Source organism: Mercenaria mercenaria, chromosome 1 (genome assembly GCF_021730395.1).
Source record: "Mercenaria mercenaria strain notata chromosome 1, MADL_Memer_1, whole genome shotgun sequence".
NCBI lineage: Eukaryota > Metazoa > Mollusca > Bivalvia > Venerida > Veneridae > Mercenaria > Mercenaria mercenaria.
Genome location: NC_069361.1, coordinates 42,837,004 through 42,862,594, shown reverse-complemented (window position 1 = coordinate 42,862,594; position 25,591 = coordinate 42,837,004). Strand labels below are relative to the sequence as shown.

Here is a 25,591-nt window from a genome sequence, read left to right as displayed (position 1 = left end):
CTGACCCTGTATAGCAAGAAACATAACTCCATCTTGCTTTTTGCAAGATTTATGGCCCCTTTTGTACTTAGAAAATATCAGATTTCTTGGTTAAGTTTTATGTTTAGGTCAACTTTTCTCCTAAACTATCAAAGCTATTGCTTTGAAACTTGGAATACTTGTTCACCATCATAAGCTGACCCTGTACATCAAGAAACATAACTCCATCTTGCTTTTTGCAAGATTTATTGCCCCTTTTGGACTTAGAAAATCAGTTTTCTTGGTTAAGTTTTATGTTTAGGTCAGCTTTAATCCTAAACTATCAAAGCTATTGCTTTAAAACTTGCAACGCTTGTTCACCATCATAAGTTGACCCTGTACAGCAAGAAACATAACTCCGTCCTGCTTTTTGCAAGATTTATGGCCCTTTTGACTTAGAAAATATCAATTTTTGGTTTAAGTTTTATGTTTAGGTCAATTTCTCTTAACTATCAAAGCTATTCTTTGAAAACTTGCACACTTGTTCACAATCATAAGCTGACCTGTACAGCAAGCAACATAACTCCATCCTGCTTTTGCAATAATATTGCCCTTTGGACTTAGAAAATCATTTTCTGGTTGAGTATTATGTTTAAGTCAACTTTTCTCATAAACTATCAAAGCTATTGCTTAAAACTTGCAACAGTTTTTCACCATCAAAGTGGACACTGTACATCAAGAAACATAACTCTATCCTGCTTTTTGCAAGAGTGATGGCCCTTTTTAGACTTAGAAAATCATGGGTAGGACAATATTTCTATTACACTAAAAAAAATCAGATGAGCGTCAGCACCCGCAAGGCGGTGCTCTTGTTTAAAAATTTGTAACATGCTATTCTTGATCAAATATGTGCAGTGCAATTTGGCATTATAGATGATGGACTTGCAGAACAAGTTACAGCACCTGTCTGCTGTGTGCATTCTGGGAACTTTATCTAGCTTCTGTCACATGATCTAAGTCATGTGACCAGATAGCACAACATGTGGAGTTTAAGGACAATCTGCTCAGCTGAAAACATGGAAATGACATCAACTTCACAAAGCCTTCAGGTGATCAGAGGTATTGCTTGAGTTAGAACTGTAGTGGTTGCATTATTATTATAGTAATTATTACTTAAGTTTTCTGGAGTCCCAGTCATTAAACTTACAAATATGATTTCTGTGTCTGTGGTAGGGAAATGCTTGCTTAACTGAGTATATGAAGCAATTAATGATTTACCCATGCTAACCATTTCCTGTTTCCTCAATTAAAGTGGACTACGAAGTGAAGAATAAATTAGCAGAACTAGACAAGTGTCTTTGTAACAAAAACCTCTGCTGAGAGACATTTGCTTTACAACAGATAAATTTCAGGCACTCTTGCAGTGTTTACTTACATTGCACTATACATGTATGTTAGGAATTTAATATCATCTTGAATACATTATTTTGGAGTGTTATTAATTTGTAGGTTGAGTCAACAAGAATGGGGCAAAATCAGTTCCCTCTTCTTGGAGAATGAATGGCAGGTTGTTGAGATGGCACTACAACACAGTGCTGCACCCTGGTGTGACATGCTAGAGTTACTGGCCCTGGCTGAGGATACATTATCTGTTGGTGTTACGACAACATCTGTGATAGTACTGAAGTGCCTTAGAATGATTATACCACAGGTAATTTATGTTAAGTGGTAGTGAAGGATTGTGGTACTGAATGTTAGACTCCTGACTTTAGAGATTATAGGTATGATCCCGTCAATCAGTTAAAATGACCACTGCCTGCATATTTCATTAGTGGTATTCTTAGATTCAAGCATAGCTAACTTAAATTGTGAGAATTTAAACTAAAGTTGATGTAAAATTAAAGTAGTTTAATAATGTTTAAACATTCAGTGTTTGACTATTAGAAAAACTATATGAAATAAAAAGCTCATGGTGTGGTGAAATTATTACAGGAATGATATTTACTGGTACAGGCTAATTTGATAATTATAGGTTAAAGACTTGGTGTCAGGAGAAAGGCTGGTGTCCATATTAGGAACATGTTGGTTCAGTTTCCAGGAGGCACGTAGGATCGTGGCATTCTGGGATGTATTGGAAGCTTTTGTGCAGGCAGCATTCCAGCCATGTCTGTTACAGATGGCAGAAGATTCCCCTGTTATAGTGTGTCTTACAGAGGTAATTAGATATACTGTGTAAAGTAATAGAATGTGTGCGAATTATATTTAATGAGAGAAATGGAGAAATGGATGACAGGTTAATATACATCAGATACACTACTTAGAGTAGTTGTATGTGTTGCAGTATGACTTTAGTCACATTAAGGAAGAATATATGCAAGGTAGCCCAGTTTGCTCACTTTCCCAGTAAACAAGTGGTTGAGGGTTTAGGTCCTGGACTGAATGCACATTTTTCTCACCCAGTGTTATTTTGCACCCAACGGACTGTGGCAAACCTGTTTGGTCAGTCTTTCATATGACCCAAAAATCAATTGGTTATTCTATGCAAGTTCTCTCAACTTGGACATTGTCAGTGATATACATGTATGTGTTAATCTAAAAGGAATCAGTTGATTACAATTACACTGAGTGGTAATAAATTACAATTACATGTAAATAGAAATTTTCAAAAGTAACATGAGAAAATGTAATTGATTATATCTGATTACTGATTAAGATTACCTCATGTCTTACTATCTAATCAGAATTTCATATCAATCAAGGGTAGTGAGTACTGACTGATTTACAAAGATATTTTTGAAGCAGAGATTGTGGTTACAGTTGTCAAAAATTTCAGTATGCAGAACAGTTGATGGAGACTGGGAAAGACAAAAATGGCGTGGTGAACGCACTTGCCACTCAGCTGTGTACGGTATGGTCTGAAAATGGAATGATGCTGCAAGCTGGCAAGTTTGTCACGGTCATTGTAGACTTGTGTATGTTTGGTGCACTTATTAGACGAGGTGTAAGGTATGAAATTATTATGCCCCACTTCGAAGAAGGAGGGGTATATTGTTTTGCAGATGTCAGTCGGTCGGTCAGTCTGTCAGTATGTAGACCAATTGGTTTCTGGATGATAACTCAAGAACGCTTGGGCCTAGGATCATGAAACTTGATAGGGAGGTTGGTCAAGACCAGCAGATGACCCCCTTAGATTTTGAGGCCAGTACGCCAAAGGTCGATGTCACAGTGACCCAGAACAGTTAAACGGTTTCCGGATGATAACTCAAGAACGCTTGTGCCTAGGATCATGAAACTTGATAGGTAGGTTGATCATGACCAGCAGATGACCCCTATTGATTTTGAGGTCAGTAGGTCAAAGGTCAAGGTCACAGCAACCCAGAACAGGTATTGATTTCTGGATGATAACTCAAGAACTCTTGGACCTAAGATCATGAAAGTTGACATGGAGGTTGGTCATGACAAGCAGATGACTCCTATTGATTTTAATGTCAAAGGTCAAGGTCAAAGTGACTTGGAACAGTTTAACCGTTTCAGGATGATAACTTGAGAACGCTTGGGCTTAGGATCACGAAACTTAATAGGGAGGTTGATCATGACCAGCTGATTACCCCTATTGATTTTGAGGTCAGTAGGTCAAAGGTGAAGGTCACATTGACCCAGAATAGTAGGACTTTTGTGTACATTTACCAAATAACTTCTGTTCCTTGTGCAATTACTGAATGCATCAAGGGGGGCATTTCATGTTCTACGAGCTCTTGTTTTAATGTTTTAAGTTCACCTGGAGAACTCTGGATGGCATAGCAATGGAAAAGAAAAACTTTCAAAATTATCTAGGCCCAGAGCTAAGATATATATATAGAATCTAGATATGTAGTATGTAAAGTATGTAGCATTGTCTAATTGGCCTCTTCCAAGCTTTTTCAAATCATGCCCCTGGGGTCATAATTGGCCACACCTAGTATGTAACATTATATAGCATTGTCTTACTGGCCTCTACCAAACTTGTTCAAATCAGGCCTCTGGGATCATAATTGGCCACACCCTAGGGTTCACTTGTTTTACAAAGACTTTTATTGGAAATTCTTCAAAAATCTTCTTGTCTCACACTGTAATGTGTAGAAATCCTTTACAAAGTTTGTTCAGATCATGCCCCCTATGGTCCTAATTGGCCCTGTCCATAGGGGTCACTTGTTTTACATCAACTTACATAAGAGACAAGTTTGATAAAACAAATATTTTCATATGTTGCATACTGATACACCCTCGATTATGTGAAATCATGAACAGTTGCCTTATATATATCATAATTGAGCCGTGCCATGAGGCTGGCTCCATCCCTATTTTTAAAGTTATGGCCCCTGAAATAGCAAAAAAATGCACTTTTTCACCTAATTATGTGCCTAGCTCAAAAAGTATTTGATGTAAATTCAGAAAACCTTGCTGGAGTCTTTATCGTGATGTGACCTTGCACACTTGACATTCTTCTTAAGAATCTTAGCTCTTATTACAGAGTTATGGCCCTTGAAATAGCCAAAATAGTGGATTCTTTGTTTGTGATGCACATAGCTCAAAAAGTATATGGCCTAGAATAATGAATCCTTTTCATAAAATGTTTGTTGAGGCTATACCCTCAAACTGAGACTCCAAACATTTGAATTATTGCCCCTTATTTGTGACAAATGTACCAGTGGGGGGCACACCCTGTGTCCTACAGACACATTCTAGTTTCTGTTTTTAGCTCACCTGTCACAAAGTGACAAGTTGAGCTATTGTGACCGCTTGATGTCCTTTGTGCGTAGTGCTTCGTGCGTCAACAATTTCTAAAAAAATATTCTTGAAAACTACAGGGCAGAATTACACCAAACTTCACAGGAATGATCCTTGGGTGTCCCCCTTTCAAAATTGTTTAAAGAATTGAATTCCATGCAGAACATGCAACTGAAAGGAAAAATCTTCTTGTCCAAAACCACAGGGCCTAAGGCTTTGATATTTGGTATTTAGCATCATCTAGTGATCCTCTACCAAGATTTTTCAAATTATCCCCCTAGGGTCAAATATGGCCCCGCCCCGGGGGTCCCAAGTTTTACATAGACTTATATAGGAAAAAAAGTTTAAAAATCTTCTTGTCTGAAACCACAACACTTAGACCTTTGATATTTGGTTTGTAGCATTGTCTTATGGTCTTCAACCAAAATTGTTCAAATTGTACCCCTTGGGTGAAAAGAGGCCCTGCCCTGGGGGTCTTCAAGCTTTAAAAATCTTCTTGTCTGAAACCATACGGCCTAGGCTTTTGATATTTGGTATGATGCATTGTCTAGTAGTCCTCTACCAAAATTATTCAAATTATGCCCCTGGGTTTAAAAGAGGCCTCGCCCTGGGGTCACTTAGTTATTATGTGAGTTATATAGGAAAAATACTTAAAAAGTCATCTGATCCTATTTCAAAGACTGTTTAATTATAATTACCTGATGACCCCAAGTAATATGTCACTTGACTGTGACCTTGACCTACTGACCTACTTTAATGTTTTTTAAGATACAACCTTGAAATTTTGATGACATACACAGTTTTGCACACAAATCGTAAAACTGAATTTCATTGACCATGAATGTGACCTACTGACTTTCTTAATATTTTATCATCAGTTTGACATTTGAAACATGTAGCTCATAGTACTCAGGTGAGCGATCCAGGGTCATCATGACCCTCTTGTTTATTCATCAAGACTCATGTGGATCAGCGACAACTTATGTATGAAAAGAAGTGGAACCACTGTCTCACTCGTGCATGATCTTAGGAGGTGACTGATTGGGTCTGAATACTTGCTGTATCTCTGAAATTGCTATATTGATTCCCAGTCTCATATTATTACAATGTAAATAAGGTGTGAAACTAAATATTTAGTCCTGTTTGGTGCCTGTACTGTGTTGGTGCTCCATAAAATCAAATTATATTAATTTTTAGTAGGGATGGGAACGAATATTCGAATATTCGAATATTCGGAAATCGGTCGAATATTCGAATATGAAAATCAAATTCGAATATTCGTAAATTATTGTATATTTTTGTTCAAAATAAGTATCATTGATTTTGGGCAATATGAGCATGCTAATTCTACAGAATAAAACCATGTCATGTTTGTTTAACGAGTATCAAAAGATGTCCAATTAACAAGAAAATAGCAATGCATAATTGGCAGGGGCCATCGTTACGGATTAACAGTTTGCAACAGGCGTCATTGTGTCAGATGCATGTCAAAAGATGTCCAATTAACAAGAAAATTGCAATACATAATTACCTGGGGTCATCGCTACGGATTAACAGTTTGTATTAGGCGTAAATGTGATATATTTATATCGTTTGTTCATTTTATTGGCGCCTGTTTTATGTAACAAGTTGTAGAATTTTTTTTTTCGAAAACAATACCAAACTTGTAGATATTGCCGATCTTTTCACAATATTTTGTACGACGTTTCAGACCATCCGCAGAATCAGTTTTCATCCGCAATCGGCCGTATTCGAATTAACTTTTATAATAAAATCAAGATAACATATGACTGATGCATAAGTTGATGTTGAAGGAGGTTTAAGTTTGCCTTACTTGCTTTTTACACGACGATTAAAAATTTTCAAAATGGCGGCGGTAATACAACAGCGCGTCACGTGTTTAAATGGGGCGACCTGCTATTTTTAGATAAAATTGCGACGGTCTAAATTATAATCGTTTTGATTTTTTGTATTATTTAGAAGCTAAAACACTGAATTAGTTAAATATGTTCATGATAATATTGACAGAATCGTGAAATAAAATGCTAGGATCGGTGGGTTTTGCTAAGTAGGATCGGGTTACCCGAAGCAAACATTTTTTGGCCTTATTACGTACGATGATCCACGCTGTAAACAAATGAATACGTTGTGTTTATGCCAATCACTTAATAAGAATTGAAAACTTCCATTAAAGCAAACCGAATATTCGAATATATTCGAATATGGCAAACCGAATATTCGAATATTGATTTCAGTATTCGTTCCCATCCCTAATTTTTAGCTAGACTGTATGAAGTATGGAGAGCTGTCCTACTCGGCCCAGCGTCAGCATCGTTCCACGTCTGCACCTTGGTTAAAGTTTTGATGGATTGTTTAAAACTTAAAATAGTTATTCCTCATCATCATCCACATCATGTGGCACAAGGGCTATAACTCGCACACCAGTATTTCATGAATTATCTCCCCTTTGTACTTAGAATTTCAGGTTAAAGTTTTGGTGCACTTTCACTCTATCTCAGTTATTACTAAATGGTTTTGATTCAAACTTAAAGTGGTTGTTCCACATCATCACCCATATCATATGACATAAGATGCATCACTCTTGCACCAATATTTCATGAATTATTCCCCCTTTTTGCTCAAAATTATATTTAATGTTTTGATACACTTATCTTTATTGCTCTTATTACTTAATACTTTTGACACAGACATAAACTATTGTCCAGTATCTTCATCCACATTGGAGTCATTAAACACTCCAGTGACAGCTGCAGCTTCCTCAGATGTGCCCAATTTTACTATCCAGCATCGAAATAGTTGAGCATGCTGTCTTCTGTGACATTTGTTGTTTTTATCAATGTTTTCAGTGAGAAATTGACGTACATGTGAAGGAACTTAAAAATGGCAATAGTAGTTATAGGGTTTAAAGTATTTTTTCAACTCGCAAACAAAATCTAAACATGTGGAGGGCTCATCAATAAATCACCTGCTGTCTATATTTTCAGTACAGAGAGAGTAAGAATCTGACACTGTGCTCACTGTTGTGTATAGTTATACATATGGGACCTCATCATCCACCTGATGAACAGGTAAAACACAATTTTTATATCTTTTTTACATTATGCAGTATGCTATTGGTATGCCTAAGAATTAGATGTAAAGAATATACATTGAAACACTGCTCACTCCAGCATCTCTGGCTCAAGCCCCAAGGCTGACTCCAGCAATACATATGGTCCATGGCCTTTCTCCTTATATTTTCTATGTAACAAGTACTGAAAACCTAGGATAACTCAAAATATTTTACAGATCCTCTTGAGACTTGAGCGAGTGATTGTCTAAAGTATTAGCTTTTTATATATGCCCGAAGGGAGTGTATTATGTTATGATGCCGGCGTCCATCCGTTAGCAATTTGTCTGTCCGTCCATTAGCAATTTCGTGTCAGCTCTGTAACTCTTAGACACCTGGAAGGATGTCAAAGAAACTTTACACAAATGTTTACGACATGCAGAGCGCATGTTTTGGATGGCTTGCTTCATGATCAAGGTCACACTTAGGGGTCAAAGGTCATACCTTCAGGCTTATATTGCTCCGCATTGCAGTCCTCTTGTTTAGAACATGGATTTGAATCCAGTTACATTATATTATAACAGTTTGCAGAGAATACTTGTGCTGAATACTGGAATACTAGTTGGTGAATTGTTAGCCATATAATGCTGATATACTGTTGAACAAGAGCTGTCACTAATGGTGACAAATGCCCCCGCAGCACCTTGACCTTTGACCTAGTTACCTTGACCTTTGACCTGGTGACCCCAAAGTCAATAGGGATCGTGTACTCAATAAGTACTATCAGCATGTGAAGTTTGAAGGTCCTGGGTGCAGTGGTTCGCAAGTAAAGTGCCTTCATGCAAAAAGTTAACATTGGCCCCTGTGACCCTGACCTTTGACCTGGTGACCCCAAAGTCAGTAGGGGTTGTGTCCTCAATAAGTACTATCAGCATGTGAAGTTTAAAGGTCCTGGGTGCAGTAGGTTGCAGGTAAAGTGCCTTCATGCAAAAATTTAACATTGGCCCCTGTGACCTTTGACCTGGTGACCCCAAAGTCAATAGGGGTCGTGTACTCAATAAGTACTATCAGCATGTGAAGTTTGAAGGTCCTGGGTGCAGTGGTTCGCGAGTAAAGTGCCTTCATGCAAAAAGTTAACATTGGCTACTGTGACCTTGACCTTTGACCTGATGACCCAAATGTCAGTAGGGGTCGTGAACTCAATAAGTACTATCAGCATGTGAAGTTTGAAGATCCTGGGTGCAGTCGTTCGCGAGTAAAGTGCCTTCATGCAAAAGTTAACATTGCCTTCATGCAAAAAGTTAACGTTGTGACGAACGAACGAACGGACAGACAGTTGAAAACTAATATGCCTCCCTTCAGGGGCATAAAAATGGTGTTAAACAAGACTAAACAAATATTTATCCATACAGAGGTTTAACCAAACATTTTGCCATAGATTTTATCACATGGCTGCAGCTGTCCTAGCCAACTTCACCGCATCATTGTAAGGAACTAATGTAAAACCAGAGTTATTTGTGGGGGATTTATTTAGCTAATTTGCCATATTTGATTATTTTGCAAAATCTAATGCTAGAAAATTCTCAGATTTTAATTACTTTGATGGGAAAACATGTATAGCAGCTGCTAATAAAAAAGATTTAACCTTGTGTTGCAAAGTTGTTATATGAAATTATTTGGTATACATTAATATTAAAAATCTGTTAGCAGTCCATTTCTGACACAGTACTACAAGCTGCAATGATGAATGACCCACACTTCCCATACAAGGATTTAATTACTGGAGATCCTAGCAGTGTCAAGAATAAGGTTTGAATGAAATTGTATGAATTCACATCTGTATTTCAGACTGAATACTTCAAGCAGGCTATACCCAACATCTTGCCATGGTGTATGGCCCATCATTTCCATACAAGGATCTACTCACAGGCAGTGCTAGCCAAACTCTGGGACCAGTGTCAGCAGTTGGGTCTACACATGATTTTGAAAGAAAATGCTATACTTAACTGTATAGTAGACTTCAGTCAACAAAATAGGTAAATATTACTATTACAGTGTTAAATTAAAATTGGATTTAGTGTAAAAGTCTATTTTTATGCGAGGTTTTTATTTTCGCGAAATTTCGTGAATGAACCTTCTTGCAAATTCATCTGTCTGGCTAAATTTTCTGTCTTAATATTATTAAATATTATATATATAAGACTTCCAGAGTTTTGTTGCTTCTACCTTTCCCACTAAACCAGTGTTCCCCTTACCTGAGTTAGCCAAAAAGAAAATTCCTCCATATAAATAGGCCAGAATTATCAGCCAGAATTGACATTTACTGTTAATACGGTATTTATTTTTTACAGTATGTGAAATTAAATAATATTTTATCTTTCTTTTCTTTTTTTTCAGAAATTCTACTAGAAATGTAAAGAAACTGCTGGACAGCTTCTTTTTCAAATTTCTTGACTTTGAGAGGGATTTTACACTTGAGGTACATTTAACTCCTGTAGTCAAGTCATATAAGGTTAAAGATAAATACTTTGATGAACTAACAGAAAATGTATTTACATATCTGAAATTTTGACAGTCTATTTAGCCAACACAGTAGTAGAGATTACTAGTCTAAGAAAGTACTGGTTCAGCCTTCCCATTTGGCTCAGTGGAGTACAAGGCTGTCTGTCAGCACTTCATAGGTTCGACTTGCAGACAAAGAGGATTGGGTATGTTCTCCGAAGACAGTTTGATGTGTATTTAATGTTAGTTGTCCTCCACCTGTGATACAAAGAGAGAAGTTGTCAGAAATTCTTGCAGAGAACTTGTGTATATACTGTTAAGGAACTCAGAACCACTGGTTGATTTAACTGATTGTGGTATACAACTAAAGTACTACGGGAAAAAATTTGTTTAACTGAATCAAAACAAACAAGAGATATTTTACGGAGTTCCATCTTTGTTAGCAAAACTAATTCAGCTTCCAAAAATATCAAATTTATTTATGTTAATTTCAGACTATATACAAAATAGTGTCAAAGATGACCTCGCTTACAGAAGAGGACTGGATCCAGCCAGAACAGTTTATACAGAACAGTTCTATATGGAATGATGGGGCTGGTTCCAGTTACATTCAGCTACGCAATATTTCCAGGGGCTTTGAGCAGTGTGACCCAGGCTTGTGGAAATACATCAGTAAGTCGTCACAAAATTGTGGATGTAAAATGTATTTTGCAGTTTCGTTTCCAGTATGATATGTTCTTAAATCTCTTTTTTGGAGGCACAATAAGCCAAAGGTAGTCGAGTGCAACGGGCACAAGAAACAATTTAGAGGCCACAACCTAGACCTCAGTATGAGGTGATTATTCCATCAAAGTTTGACAGAAAACAATATGTTCAAAATAGCCTGTCCACCTGATTCATGTGGGGAAATTGTCAGGTACTCCATAAGAGTAAATAAGTACCGGTATTGTAAAGAATCCAGAAATATTTGTTACATTAACTGACCGTCTTTATACAACGAAAATACTATTGAAAAATGGCATTTAACTGATATTATGTATATATTAAAACAAATTTATATAGCGACCATTAAATTTTTTTGATTAACACATTCAAAGGTCCTTTACATACATACATACATATATGCAAACAAAGGCAGCTACTCACAGCTACTAAAAATTAATCCTGTATCAGTGCAGATAGAGCAATATGACCAGAGGGAAAGACTGAAACAGAGTCCCAAGAACAGAGAGAGAAAGAAATGTTAGATACAGACATGTACGACTGTCGACTCTTGCTCTTTGTGAATAGACAATCTGCTTCTTTCACATGTCCGATGTAGAGCACCAATAGTACAGAGCTTTCTTTCCTGGGAAGAACCAGTTCTGGCCTCAAAATTTATTTCCAAATTCTTTTATGCTTAAGGTCTTAAGAATCCAGCAGATGATGATGCAGTAGATGAGACTGTAGCAGACGACACAGAAAGTGATGTTCAGAAGAAGATAATGCCATGGCGACAGATGATGTTAGATGAGGAGACGATGTCAGAAGTTGACCATGGCGTTAAACAACACATCGAGGGAGGACTAGTTGTTGTTACCTCTCTTATCAATAAAATTCCGAATTTGGGAGGTGAGTAGTTTCTGCTATTCTCTCTGTCATTATCTTTGACCTGATACATGGTATTAGCAGCGGGCTGTGTATTTTGTTAACGAAATATTTAAATGCAGTTTCTGTTTTTAAAAACAAAATGGTGTCGTGTTGATTTCACGGACTAATCACCAATATTCAATGTGTCTAAGTGTCCGAGGTAATTTAGCAGATGCATCATATATAACACGGTAGCCTAAATAAATCGGAATTTTGTCATGAAGTATTGGTCTTATTTGAACATGTAAGCATGTAACAAACAGAAAATTTTCGATCTTTACAAATTAGCTTAAAATAAAAAGAAAATTTGTTTGTTTTCAGCGAGATATCAAAATAAGGGAGAAAATTCTGATGTATTCAATCGGGCTCCGCTTTCATGAATATATTCAAATGTCTCCCTTATCAGTGAAGATATATTTCAATATCACATTGCAAACAAACAAATATCCTCTTTATACTAGTGTAATTCATTTCAGTATTAACATTGTTTCATGTAAAGAAGACATTTGTCAAATTGACTTTGTGTGTAATATGTAAAAAAAAATAGGAATTTCAGTATATCAGCAGAAAAAGCTAATATGAAAATAAAATAAAGACTGTTTTAGCTGTACCATGCATGATCTTTATGTACATGTTTAAGTGTATACAGAATATTAGTTGATATATCAAGTGTATCAAAGTCTGCTCTGTTTTAGGTCTCTGTCGTACAAGTGAGATATTTGGAGTATCGGAGTATGTTATGGGCAAGATGGGGTATAAAGATGATAAAGCATTCCAGGGACTTAGTGTTACAGCTCATAAATGGATCCCTATCACTGAGGTAATAATAACAGCTTTGAAAATCTATGAAAACTGAATGTTTAGTTTTGTTACCCCCCAACGAAAGTTGGAGGGATATAGTTTTGGCATTGTCCGTCTTTCCATCCATCCGTCCGGAGCCATATCTAGGAAATGGTTGGGAATATTTACATAAAACTTCATATACATGTTCACCACTATGAGTTTTTGCGGCCCGCCAAGTTTCAGTCAGATTGCCCTAGTAACACCAGAGTTATGGCCCTTAGAAGTTTCTAGTGTTAACTATATGGGGTACTATAAATATGGCAATTTCTGCATCATAACTTTTGATATATTTGACCTAGAACTATGAAACTTAAACAGACTTTAGATCACCATAGTGTGGTCATGTACACACAATTTCATTTGGATTTATTTTGTAAATTAAGAGTTATTGCCCTTTAATTGTATAAAAATCCACATATTTGTACATAACAAACTTACCATTTGGTAGAATTTCATTAAATTTCTTTCATTCTTTTCCATGAACATTTATTGTAAACATGTGAAGTTGTGTACCCACACCTGGTCACCCCCTTATCTTGATCACCCCCCTCCCCCCCAAATTATTCCTTATTTTAGATTTTTTCAAACAAATGTCATATACATGTTCACAACTATGAGGTTATTGGGCCCATCAAGTTTCAGTCAGATTGCCCAAGTATCACCAGAGTTATGGCCCTTAGAAGTTTCTAGTATAAACTATATAGGGTACTATAGATAAGGCAATTTCTGCATCATAACTTTTGATATATTTGACCTTGAACTATGAAACTTAAACATAATTTAGAGCCCTATAATGTGGTTGTGCACACACAATTTCGTATGGATTTCTTTTGTAACTTCAGAGTTATTGCCCTTTAATTGTCTAAAAATCCACATATTTGTACATAACAAACATACCATTTGGCAGAATTTCATTAAATTTCTTTCATTCTTTTCCCTGAACATTTATTATTAACATGTGAAGTTGTTCACCCACACCTGGTCACCAACCCCCCTCCCTAAAAAAAAAAATTTTTTTTCATGCCTTATTTTAGATTTTTTTCAAACCTTCCATGAATATTTATCAACATGCAAGTTGTACCATTCCCCTCCCCCTCGCTCCTCCACCCAGTCATGCCCACCACTGATCATGCATCCTCTGCCCCCCCCCCCCCCCCCCTCCCCCACTCCCACAATATTTCGTTCCAGTTAAACTTCAAGCTCACATTTCAATTAACTGCATTTAATTTTAAAAGCTAAGCTTATTACAGTAAGCATATCCCATTCAAAATAAATTCTTTAGTCAGGATCAAAGTATCATACATTTATTATGTACTCTTTAATTAAACATTTGTTTTCTGTTAAATTGATTTTGACTAATGATTGAAATTATTTGCTTCTTGTTAACATCCTTAAATTTTTGCCGGACATATTTTTAGCTCACCAGAGCCAAAGGCTAAGGGGGAGCTATTCTGATCGTTCACCGTCAGGCGTCCATAGTCCAGCGTCCGTTGTCCATCCGTAAACTTTTACTTTAAACTACATCTCCTCATAAACCATTAGGCCAATTTCATCCAAACTTCACAGGAATGTTCCTTGGGTGAAGCTCTACAAAAATTATTCAAAGAATTGAATTCCATGCAGAACTCTGGTTGCCATGGCAACCGAAAGGAAAAACTTTAAAAATCTTCTTCTCAAAAACCAGAAGCCCTAGAGCTTAGATATTTGGTGTGAAGCATTGCCTAGTGGACCTCTACCAAATTTGTTCAAATCATGACCCCGGGATAAAAATTGACCCTACCCCAGGGGTCACTTGATTTTACATAGGAAAATCTTAAAAAATCTTTTTCTCAGAAACCAGAAGCCTAGAGCTTAGTTATTAGATATGTAGCATTGCCTAGTGGACCTCTACTAAATTTGTTCAAATCATGACCCCGGGGTCAAAATTGACCCCGCCCCAGGGGTCACTTGATTTTACATAGATTTCTATAGGAAAATCTTCAAAAAAAAATTAAAAAATAAACCAGAAGGCTTAGAGCTTAGATATTTGACATGTAGCATTGCCTAGTGGACCTCTACAAAATTTGTTCAAATCATGACCCCCGGGGTCAAAATTGACCCCGCCCCAGGGGTCACTTGATTTTATATAGGAAAATCTTCAAAAATTTTCTAAAAATAAACCAGAAGGCCTAGATCTTAGATATTTGACATGTAGCATTGCCTAATAGACTTCTACAAAATTTGTTCAAATCATGACTCCCGGGATCAAATTGACCCCGTCCCATGGGGTTACTTGATTGTACATAGAAAAATCTTCAAGATTTTCTAAAAATAAACCAGAAGGCCTAGAGCTTAGATATTTGACATGTAGCATTGCCTAGTGGACCTCTACAAAATTTGTTCATGACCCCCGGGGTCAAAATTGACCCCGCCCCAGGGGTCACTTGATTTTATATAGGAAAATCTTCAAAAATTTTCTTAAAATAAACCAGAAGGCCTAGATCTTAGATATTTGATATGTAGCATTGCCTAGTAGACTTCTACAAAATTTGTTCAAATCATGACCCAAGGGGACAAATTGACCCCGCCCCATGGGGTTACTTGATTGTACATAGAAAAATCTTCAAAATTTTCTAAAAATATACCAGAAGGCCTAGAGCTTAGATATTTGACATGTAGCATTGCCTAGTGGACCTCTACAATTTTATTTTCAAATCTTGACCCCCAGGGTCAAATTGACCCAGCCCTAGGGGTTACTTGATTGTACATAGGGAAATCTTCATAAATTTGCTAAAAATAAACCAGAAGGCTTAGATCTTAGATATTTGATATGTAACATTGCCTAGTAGACTTCTACAAACTTTGTTCAAATCATGACCCCCGGGGTAAAATTGGCCCCACCCCAGGGGTTACTTGATTGTACATTGGAAAATCTTCCAAAAAAATTCTAGAAATCATCAGTTTGACATTTGAAACATGTAACTCTATTACTCGGGTGAGCGATCCAGGGTCATCATGACCCTCTTGTTTTGCCATTCCTCACCACAAACCCTTTTGGCGGGGGATACCAATTCATCGAATTTACTTGTTTGTTTTATATTAAACCAGTTTAAAAGTCTGACTGAAATTAATAAAAATCCAAATGCATCGGTTATCATAAAAAATCATTTTCACCCCTTTGTTTGTTGAAACATCGATTATATAAAATCTTTACCTGTTCAATAGTTGTAAGTTATTGAAATACATATTTGGGTCACAATTTTTACAGGTGCATGAGACAAAGTTAGCAGATTATTTACAGCAGAAAAAACAGGAAGGTTATACACTAGTGGGTGTAGAACAGACAGCAAATAGTGTGTGTCTCACTGAATACACATTCCCGGAGAAAACTCTCTTGCTGCTTGGGTAGGTATTGTATGTATGGTCTAAAACATTTGGAAAATGTGTCTTGCACATTCTTATCATTAAGAATGTCCCAATTGTTTCTGCAAATGATACAGGGTGTCTAATTCTTTCATACGAGGAAGCCATCCAGCTGGTTTACCTAAGGTCCGTGGTTCTACCCAGGTGCCCGTCCATGATACAGATAATGCATGGAGGGGCACCTTGGCCCTTCCTCTCCCATCAAAAACTGAAAAGTTACGTTATGACCTATAATTGTATCTGTGTGATGTCAAACTACCAAATTTAAAGTAGTTCCAGTAGTAGGACTCAGTAGTATCTTAAACATTTGAGACATGTAGTTGTAATATTGTTATATAATGATAAAAATTCAGACAAAGCTTACATGTAGTTCCAATTTCAGTTCTGTGAAAGAAAGTATACAAATAGAATTGCTGGACTTACAGGTGTAGAGATACCACAACAAGGTGATGTTAGGCTGCAGAATATTCATGTTGGTGTTACTTTGTCAGATCATTTAATTCAGTAAAACTTTGCTCTCTGTTTCAGGAATGAGAAGGAGGGTATACCTGTAGAATTGATCAGCCTGTTGGATGTGTGTGTAGAGATACCTCAGCAAGGTGTGATTAGGTCTTTGAACGTACATGTTAGCGGTGCCATACTTATCTGGGAATATAGACGCCAGCAGCTTATGAAATCATGTAGTAGTTGATGATAACCTAATGATAGGCTCATATAACATAATTTTATTAAATATTGATATGTATTGTTATGTCTCTGGATGTGCAAGGAATTTGTGCTGTTCTTTTCTAGGATTGCAGAGGTCTCGTAAAAACGCTTTAAAACTTGATGATTAGGGACCATTAGCCTGCTGGTGGCAAGTGATTTTGCCTTGTGACCACTTTAAGGTGTGCACTGTTCGCTATTCAGTCAGTAAATTTTCAGCAAACACCCCAGTACTGCCCAAATTGAATGATGGACCAGTTCATTTTAGAAATTTAGCATGGTAAAGGTTAATATTATTCTAAATATAGGAGCAGAGAATTGACATGCTCCCATAATACAACATGAGTTTGAAGACCAGTCTTTTAATGCAACATTGTCATTTGTTAAAAAAAGTCCAGACTGTGTTCAGGAACAACCAATCAAATGCTAGAGTTTTGAGACTGGTTTACTAAAGTTGACTTCATAATCTGTTAGCCAGGTCAAAAAAAGTGTTATCAAAGGATTTGCTGAAGTCCTCAGAATAAGTAAGGACTTTTTTAGCTGAGAAGTTAATGTTGCTGACTGAATTACCTCTGGTTGTTTTAACATTGTTGGGGTGAATTACTTTCTTGTAAATGGCCTTTGAATTGCTATTACCTAAAACTCCACAAACAAACAGAATTCCTTATTTCTTAAGATTTGTTTCAGAATTGTTTCAATGTTCCTCAGTTCTTAGAAATGTCTCGAGGTTCTCGAAGTTGTTGGAAAGATTATTTTCCTGTCTGTTTGCATTTTTGTGACTGGGGCATAATGACACATAAATCATGTTATGTAGGACAAGAGCAGGTTACAGTTTTGTGTATTTGCAAGGTTCACTGCCATCAGTGCTGTAGTACTTCTGCTGTGTAAAGGGTGCAGTTTGCCTTCTTGCTGAAGGAGGTTTATATGCAACATAAATGGTTATATTAGAAACATAGGGGTTTGACTGTTTATGACAGTAGAAAGCAGATGAGCCCTTAATGTTCTATTAAGATGAAATATTGTAGAAACAAACCTGTCCTGAGCAGCCAATCCAGGGACCTGGGAGTAATTTGAACTGGCCTCTTGTAGCAGATGGGATCTTGATTAGGTTCTGTTTACACAAAATTGTTTAAATACAGGGTCAGTAATCATTAATTCAGTATGAAAGGGGCTGCTGGAACATGTTTTACCATAATTATTGTAGGAAATATAAGTCTGTTATAAATATTTTTAGATGTTTTATTAAAAATATGTGAAATACATGTATATTGTGAGAATTAAAAGACTGTGATATTTTCATTTTTCGTGAAATTGTCACCAAAGAAGCATCATGTCACGGATCTCTGTATCATTAAAACCTTGAGTGGTAAGGAACAAGGCAAGAGAAATAATTTATATATTTTTATTCTTGCTTGTTTATGTTAGTATATTTATAATATCTCTAGAAAAAAGTGAAATAAATAAATGGTTGAAGGATATTGGTGTTTTTGTTGTTCTCCACTTCCATAGCTTAAAAAATACAGGTTGCTTGAGGTAGATTTGTTATATACTGAGGTATAAGTGTTGCTTTTCTTTCTACAGGTCTGTCTGTTTGGTAAAACTTTCACTGAAAATATAGACATGTACATGATTATGAAAAACAGTTTTGAGAACAAACAGTCCAATTTGTCACTCTGGTTTTGTGTGTAAAGAGCAGTCATTTTCGGGAGAAAGCCATTGACAACAATCGTACTATAGCTTGAACATTATTAAGACTGACATGGAACTGTTTTACTTAAAGACAATTTGTCAGTCCATCCAATCCTATTTTAATACATGAATAAACATGATCATCAATTTTATTATCTCCAATCGAAAGTAGAGGGTTATAGATCCTAGGCCCAAGCATTCTCAAGTTATCGTCCGGAAATGGTTTAACTGTGACCTTGACCTTTAACCTACTGACCTCAAAATCAATATGGGTCATCTACTGGTCATGATCAACCTCCCTATTAAATTTCGTGATCCCCTAGGCCGTTATCGTCCGGAAACCGTTTAACTTCCGGGTCACTACGACCTTGACCTTGACCTACTGACCTCAGAATCAACAGGGGTCGTATGCTGGACATGACCAACCTACTTACTAAGTTTCATGATCCTAGGCCCAAGCATTATTGAGTTATCCGGGAACCGATTGGTCTACGGACCGACCGACAGACATCTGCAAAACACTTCGACGGGGGGGGCATAAAAACTAACCGCGCGTAAGTGTAGCCATAACTTTAAGCCAAGTAATCTTCAAATCAGATAACGCTCTGCTGGTGGAGTGTATCGATAATATATTGATTCTTCAACATGACTACATGCAAATAATGGATGATTTTATATCCCGTAGGTGTTTCGTTGGGTACACCCCAAAACCAAATTGGGACTTGCAATTCTATGCACAAATTTTGTTTGATATAATATTACACATAGACAGGTGTCACTTCAAAATATGATGCAGTGGCATCCGCATTGTTAGTTTTACTTAAATCTAACTGTATCAAAACTGGAACATGATCCATGTAACGTTTGAAGGCACAACCGGAGAAAGTGTCGACCTGAAATCCCTTTAATATCAATGTAAAAATAAATTGTAGCATGTGGTGCACAGTTAGTCTCAATGGGAATACCAGTTTCTTGTCGGAAAAATACATTCCCTAACCGGACATAAAAAATGTCCAATATAGGTGAGGGCTTAGTTCGACACAGGGCCACATGGTATAATGTTTAACTAATACAAGTAAAAAAAAAATGTTAATGGAAATGTGGCAATAAAGGGGTTAGTTTGTCATTTAATTATCTCGTAGACGAATAGAGTAACCATTTGCACTGGCCTTGTAACTTTAAATTAAGTCTTCTCAGGAGAGAATATTATTTGCGATCCGGGTGTACGTCAGTCAGTCTGTCACAAAAAAAAAACCTAACCTCGGGTGATTTTTTTTAATATCTTCCATAATAAGATGACGTGCAGAGCGCAAATTTTGGTCACCTCGGTTCAATTGTCAATGTCAAACGTTGAGATAGAACAACTGTCGCTCCAAATTATTTTTACCGCTCCAAAGGTTTTCAACACAACTTTCGGCCATGTCAATTCAAGATTGAAGTCATACGGTGAGATAAAGGGTCCAATAGACAGTACATCGTGTCCGCTCCATGTTATTAAACCCACTGAACATAGCACGAATGTTAACGATATTATAAATGAGACACAGAGTTCACAGACCAAATTTTGACTATGCCAGTCCAATGTCATGCGGCGAGACCAAAGGCCAGATACGCCGTCCGCAATTCAGCCTGTTCGATAACATTTTGACCCCTGAAAGAACTTTGAAGTGCTAACCAAACTTGGACGGCGTGCATACTGTTATATTTGGCCACGACTTGTTTAGGTCATATGAGGCCAAAGGTCAAATAGACAGTACTTATGTCCGCTCCATATCCTTTTAAATCGTTTGTTTGACTTGTGGGGGCTTCCTCCTATTTTTTTTTTTTTTTTTTTTTTTTTTTGCAATGTAATTGTTGTATTTCCGCAAAGAGCTATAAAAATATTTTTATACTTATTTGATTTCCGCCGTGTCCTAACACAACATTTTCTTTTTCATTTCTTTTTTATATTTTGTTCCTTAAAATTAGCATGTGCTTTGGACACTATGATGTTAATACTCCAAAAATTCTAGCAATATACAAAGAACCAAAATTTCTAGAATTTACCAACTAGCGGAAAACATTATGAGGGAAGAAAAAGGCCACAAAAAACAAAATCACTTCGTTCCCGTGCCCTACCGAAAAATATCATTTGATATTTATATTTGTGTCTTTTATAAAACAAAAATGGGCTGTGGTCGTAAAGTAAATACATTTAGGCTAGAGCTACATCTTTGCGCGATTCCGTATTTTTGCAATTTTGTTCTGTTATGAACAACACGTCGATCTAAAGGTACGTTTAAAATGTCAGTAATTTTTAAGATATTGGCAAGATAGCAAATGGTCGGTTAGCGGTTTTGTTTAGTACATAAACGTACTCGTACCTTTTCTAATTTGCTGTCTGTGAGCCTTGAGCACTTGAAGTTTGTCCGCCAGATGTTTGACTGCCCGACTGAGTACCGCTAGACTGGCCCCCTGAAGATGACTGGCCACCTTGTTCTGGACTAAACAAATTGAATTTCATGGTGTTATATTGATCGGGATCGAAACCCGAACCACCACCGTTACTAGCGCCGAGTTGAGCACTTGTTGGATCTGTTAAACTAGCCTGAAATTTGTTAAGAGTATTTGCGTCGAATTTAGAGTTGGTATTTTGCAGAGTTGAATCCAAATTTTGAAGATTTTTTTGAGACTGCTGCTGGTACATTTCGTTAGGGTTGAAGCTTCCGCTTGCCGAGCCGGAACTACTTCCAGATGAACCAGAACTACTTCCCGAGGAACTAGAACTACTTCCAGATGAACCAGAACTACTTCCTGATGAACCAGAACTACTTCCAGAGGAACTGGAACTACTGCCTGATGCGGAAGAGCTCCCTCCCCCGGTAGATGACCCTGTCTGATGTGAGCTGAGGTACTGTTGCATTTGCTGAGACTGTTGCTGATAGAGTGCATTCGGATCGAATCCTCCAGACCCCGAGCTACTAGAGCTTGAGCTTGAACCGCTAGAACCTGTTTGGGAAGCCGTGCCAGAACCAGACGACGTTCCATCTTGACTCAGAAATTGCTGCGTTTGTTGCGACATTTGATTGTACAGGGCATTGGGGTCAAATGACCCGAAGTTAGTGTCCCTTTTAGCATCTAAAATATAAATACCCCATGTTTTACACTTAATCTTTAAATGTCTTGCCTTCGGACCTCGGGCAATAACTGTTGTCGGCAAGTCATTCAGTAAGTGTTTTAATGCTTGACATCAGAATTTTTTACACAGATTTATAGTCATTTTTTTTTTTTTTAGCCTAGTCATAGACCGGTCATATAGAACAAACTGTGTGCTGGCGATTTGTGTAAGGAATCCGGTAACAAAGTCAACCACATTGCCATAAATAGAAATTATACTATGTCTAATGAAGTAAAATATTCGACAGTTTAAGCTGCAGATTTACTAAAGCAGGAACGCCGCAGCAAGGGTCAAGGTTTTATTTTTCAACATCATACTTCTAACAACATAGTATATTTTAGAATATACCCCACTTTTGCAATATACGCCCGGGTGTTAAATATTATTCAAAATATCGTTTCAGTGCTTTAGATTTCCAGAAATTTTATAATTTGTAGAATGTAACTATGTATATGTATCATAAATTGAAGAAAATGATTGGATTACCTCCAGTAGGGAAAGCATCGGAAGCACAGAGTAAAGCGCAAACAGTCAATGCCGCCTTGAGCATTTTTCCAGCTAAAGCAGTTCCTCTCCCGAAATTTTACAAAACGAAAATTGTAAATGATTAACTTTTGCTCAACAATAAGTTCACTCGCATTATCATTTGATCATTTATAGATGTACTGATAAGCTGTCGAGATATGTACCTAAAAGGGAAAATATTTTAACTATCAAAATAACCTGGGTTAAAAACGCAGATGTCCAAGACCTTTGGCCTGACCATAGTGTCTGAGGTTAAGTAATATCTCGGTGACATTAACTGCAAGTGGACAGGTGTCATTCAAAACTGTCGTATAGATTTGATATCGCTTTTTGGGTCAATCTATGCGATTATGTCGGAGCTATAAATGAAAAAAAAATAGTGACGATTTAATTTTTCGGAAAATTTGACTTTTACGAAATGTGCCACTTTATTAAGTTCTAAGAGTCGTGACGCTGCTTTTAATTACTCCTTACCGTGCTAAATTTCTATAATGAACCTGTCCATTTTCCAATTTGGACAGCACCATTAACTGTTAACAGGGTTCTTACCAAAAGGATACTGGCTGAATAGCGAGCATTGCAGATCATGATCAGACTGCACGGGTGTGCAGGCTGATCTTGATCTGCACTGGTCTCAAAGGCAGAACCAATCCCGTCTAGCATGGTAATTAAGGGTTAAAGGCAGTTTAAGCTTGTTACTGTGAAACATTTTCTACCTTGTTTGCAAGAACCGATTGTATTGAAACCCTACCTGTTGTATTATTATGCATTTAAGGGACTAACCCTCACATTTTAGGCGAAAAGTAATTTCTATCAAAATTCCATAAAAAAGTGAGTACTCTGAAAGCAACTAGTGGTACAAACTTATCGACATAAGATTTTTGCAAGATATTCTTTTTTTACCTTTAAATGTAACAATTTAAATGTTTTACAATTCATGAAAGGTGTGTTGCAATAATTCTACAAAACAATACATGCCAGCACTTTATTTCGTCAAAGTGAATGAAGAAAATCTTATTTTTTTACAACAAAAAAATCACCTTTTTCGTTTTATGGCGGCCATCTTGGACGCCATCTTGGATTTCTCAGCTCGCCACCATTTATGCCAATTTATGCCGACACTTTCAGAATCTACAAACTTTTACGAACATTTCGGTATATAACATGCCTTGTTAAAAATTGGGTCCGGGTTACCCCTAGATATAGTGGACTTTCTTGGCCGAAGTCACCCTACCAATATGTATGAGCAAGTCGCTCTTACTGGCCGTTTAGTTTCTGATAGTATCAGCGGCTGTCGATTTGCCGAACAGAAGCACGTGAAAAATCGACAGACTGAAACCCGGGCTACCTTACCCCCAGAAATTTGCTGGTACCGAGTTACAGCTTGGTTGACTGATGCAATCGTGATAAAGTGCCTTGCCCAAGGACACAAAGTGAAATAAAAAAAAATTAAAAAAAAAACAAAAAAGAAAAATAAACATCAGAAGCACAAATTCACATGCTGGATAATATTCCTAAATGGTTTCATGACTCTAGATGAAATATTTTGTAAGATGTATGCAACACAAACTTTAAGTACTTTATGTGTAATTTTTAGTAAGTCAAGGGTCGTAACTTTGATCTGATGGAGTGAAATCTCAAACAGAATACCAGGTGCGTAACTTCACATGCTTTATAACATTACCCTATTGTTTTGTGACTCTAAGTTAAATACTTTTTGAGATACACGCGACACGGGCTTGTATCCCTTCTATGCATATTTTGACAATCAAGGGTCATAACTCTGGTCTGACTGACAGAAATCCGGAACAAAATCCCAGGTGCACAACTTCACATGCTGAATAGGCCTAATATTCCTATGATGTTTCATGACCTTAGGTCAAATACTTTTTGATATATTGTTAGAATTTTTCGACATGTTCATTTCCACCGTTTGGCATAGAATGTATATATATGACACTGAAAAATGATAAAGTGGGTGAAGATAAAGGTAAGATATTGGTGAAAATGCAATCTTGAAGAGGAATGTAAATTTTCTGCATTATTTCAAAAGCGCTGCAACGGTTTACTACCTTCTGCACAATAGTTTTGGTTATTTATAAGAATATGTCAAAAGGTCAAATTCCTGCTAAAAATACAAATTTTACCCATTCATTATCACTAATTTGTAGTTTTGAAAATTAGAACTTATAAATCCTTTATTTATTTATTTATTTTGTTGGGTTTAACGCCGCACCGACACAATTATAGGTCATATGGCGACTATATAAATCCTTTAGAAAGAATTCAAAGAATGACACAAAAAGATTATCTGATACAAAGAATGACAATTATTGATGTTTTACAGTAAAACTTTTGTAAAAGGTATTCCTACTAATGTGGCTTTATATGCGCATTACAAGCAGGTAAACAAAAAAGTACTTGAAGAAGTTAATACATAATGATACATGTGTCTAATTTTCCTCCTAAAGTTATGCAGGTACGAAAAACAAATGTGGTCAGCTTCTAGTTTTATTTTGTTTTGTATTCCCCCAAGGATAGGGACTTTTTTATCCATTATGAGGTCAGAACATCAGAATAGCTACATATTTGGTTCATTTACGGCAATTGTTTTAAATTCTGTATATTAGTACATTTATTTATATTTGTTATCATGGACACGGATAATGTCGTATTATCCATAGACAGGTTTTCAATACTATTCAATTACTGTGTGCATATTGCCTCAAGCAAAGATTTGCATACAAAAATAGAGTATATTTTTGCACAACTTAAAATATATGCACCTCGATAGAACATTATAAAACGTTTTTAAAACGTTTTGGCGATGTCACTGAAATAATTAAAAGTCTAATAAATAAGTTTTACAAGAGCTGAAAAAAATTAATCATTGTCATATTTTTCAAAATATTATATAATCATATTCGGTTTTTAATGTCAAAACTAAAAACAAATTGACACTATTACCCTGCTTAAATGCAAGAAAGATGCCATATATAAACTATTTCTTCAAACCCCTTGTTTAATAGTTGACTGATAACCTATCCAAAAAGGGGATATGGTAGGTTGACAAAAATATCGCCCCTTTTTCGTTAGAGAAAGGGGCATCAATCCTGTGATGCGTGTATGTGGTCGCACGGTCACATTTTTTTTTCAACGATGTCCCTTTTTAGTGTGGTGAGAAGTGTTCAGTGGAAAGGACTCTAAGTGTGCTGGGGTTACAATTTCTCAGTGATCATTGGTAATGATCAGTGTGGAGTGATTACAGCTCTGAGTACTTTTCACAGAACATTAATCATCCAGTAGTGTTCACGGCACTGTCAGTACTACTTACTGGGTAGTGT

General features: G+C 36.6%; 2 protein-coding genes across 2 annotated transcripts in view; one reads left to right on the top strand and one right to left on the bottom strand.

Annotated features, from left to right (window-relative positions):
* The window catches only part of LOC123540750 (probable methyltransferase TARBP1), a 43,301-nt gene extending 24,947 nt beyond the window's left edge, over positions 1 to 18,354 (top strand). Inside the window, exons 13-25 of the mRNA XM_053543374.1 lie at positions 892 to 972; positions 1,031 to 1,077; positions 1,468 to 1,669; positions 1,991 to 2,173; positions 2,792 to 3,082; positions 7,725 to 7,814; positions 9,644 to 9,831; positions 10,193 to 10,274; positions 10,792 to 10,969; positions 11,702 to 11,908; positions 12,622 to 12,746; positions 16,017 to 16,153; positions 16,700 to 18,354. Of these exons, the coding sequence (XP_053399349.1) occupies positions 892 to 972; positions 1,031 to 1,077; positions 1,468 to 1,669; positions 1,991 to 2,173; positions 2,792 to 3,082; positions 7,725 to 7,814; positions 9,644 to 9,831; positions 10,193 to 10,274; positions 10,792 to 10,969; positions 11,702 to 11,908; positions 12,622 to 12,746; positions 16,017 to 16,153; positions 16,700 to 16,862 (1,974 nt within the window). The 3' untranslated portion in view covers positions 16,863 to 18,354. The remainder of the gene's footprint in view (positions 1 to 891; positions 973 to 1,030; positions 1,078 to 1,467; positions 1,670 to 1,990; positions 2,174 to 2,791; positions 3,083 to 7,724; positions 7,815 to 9,643; positions 9,832 to 10,192; positions 10,275 to 10,791; positions 10,970 to 11,701; positions 11,909 to 12,621; positions 12,747 to 16,016; positions 16,154 to 16,699) is intronic.
* On the bottom strand, positions 18,350 to 22,482 carry LOC123540764 (secreted protein C-like). Its single transcript, XM_045326036.2, has 3 exons — positions 22,209 to 22,482; positions 20,929 to 21,682; positions 18,350 to 18,482 (listed from the first exon to the last, which is right to left on the bottom strand). The coding sequence occupies exons 1-2, from the start codon at positions 22,270 to 22,272 to the stop codon at positions 20,934 to 20,936; spliced, it is 813 nt and encodes a 270-aa protein (XP_045181971.2). The 5' UTR covers positions 22,273 to 22,482; the 3' UTR covers positions 18,350 to 18,482; positions 20,929 to 20,933.
* Between the last annotated feature and the right edge of the window lie 3,109 nt (positions 22,483 to 25,591).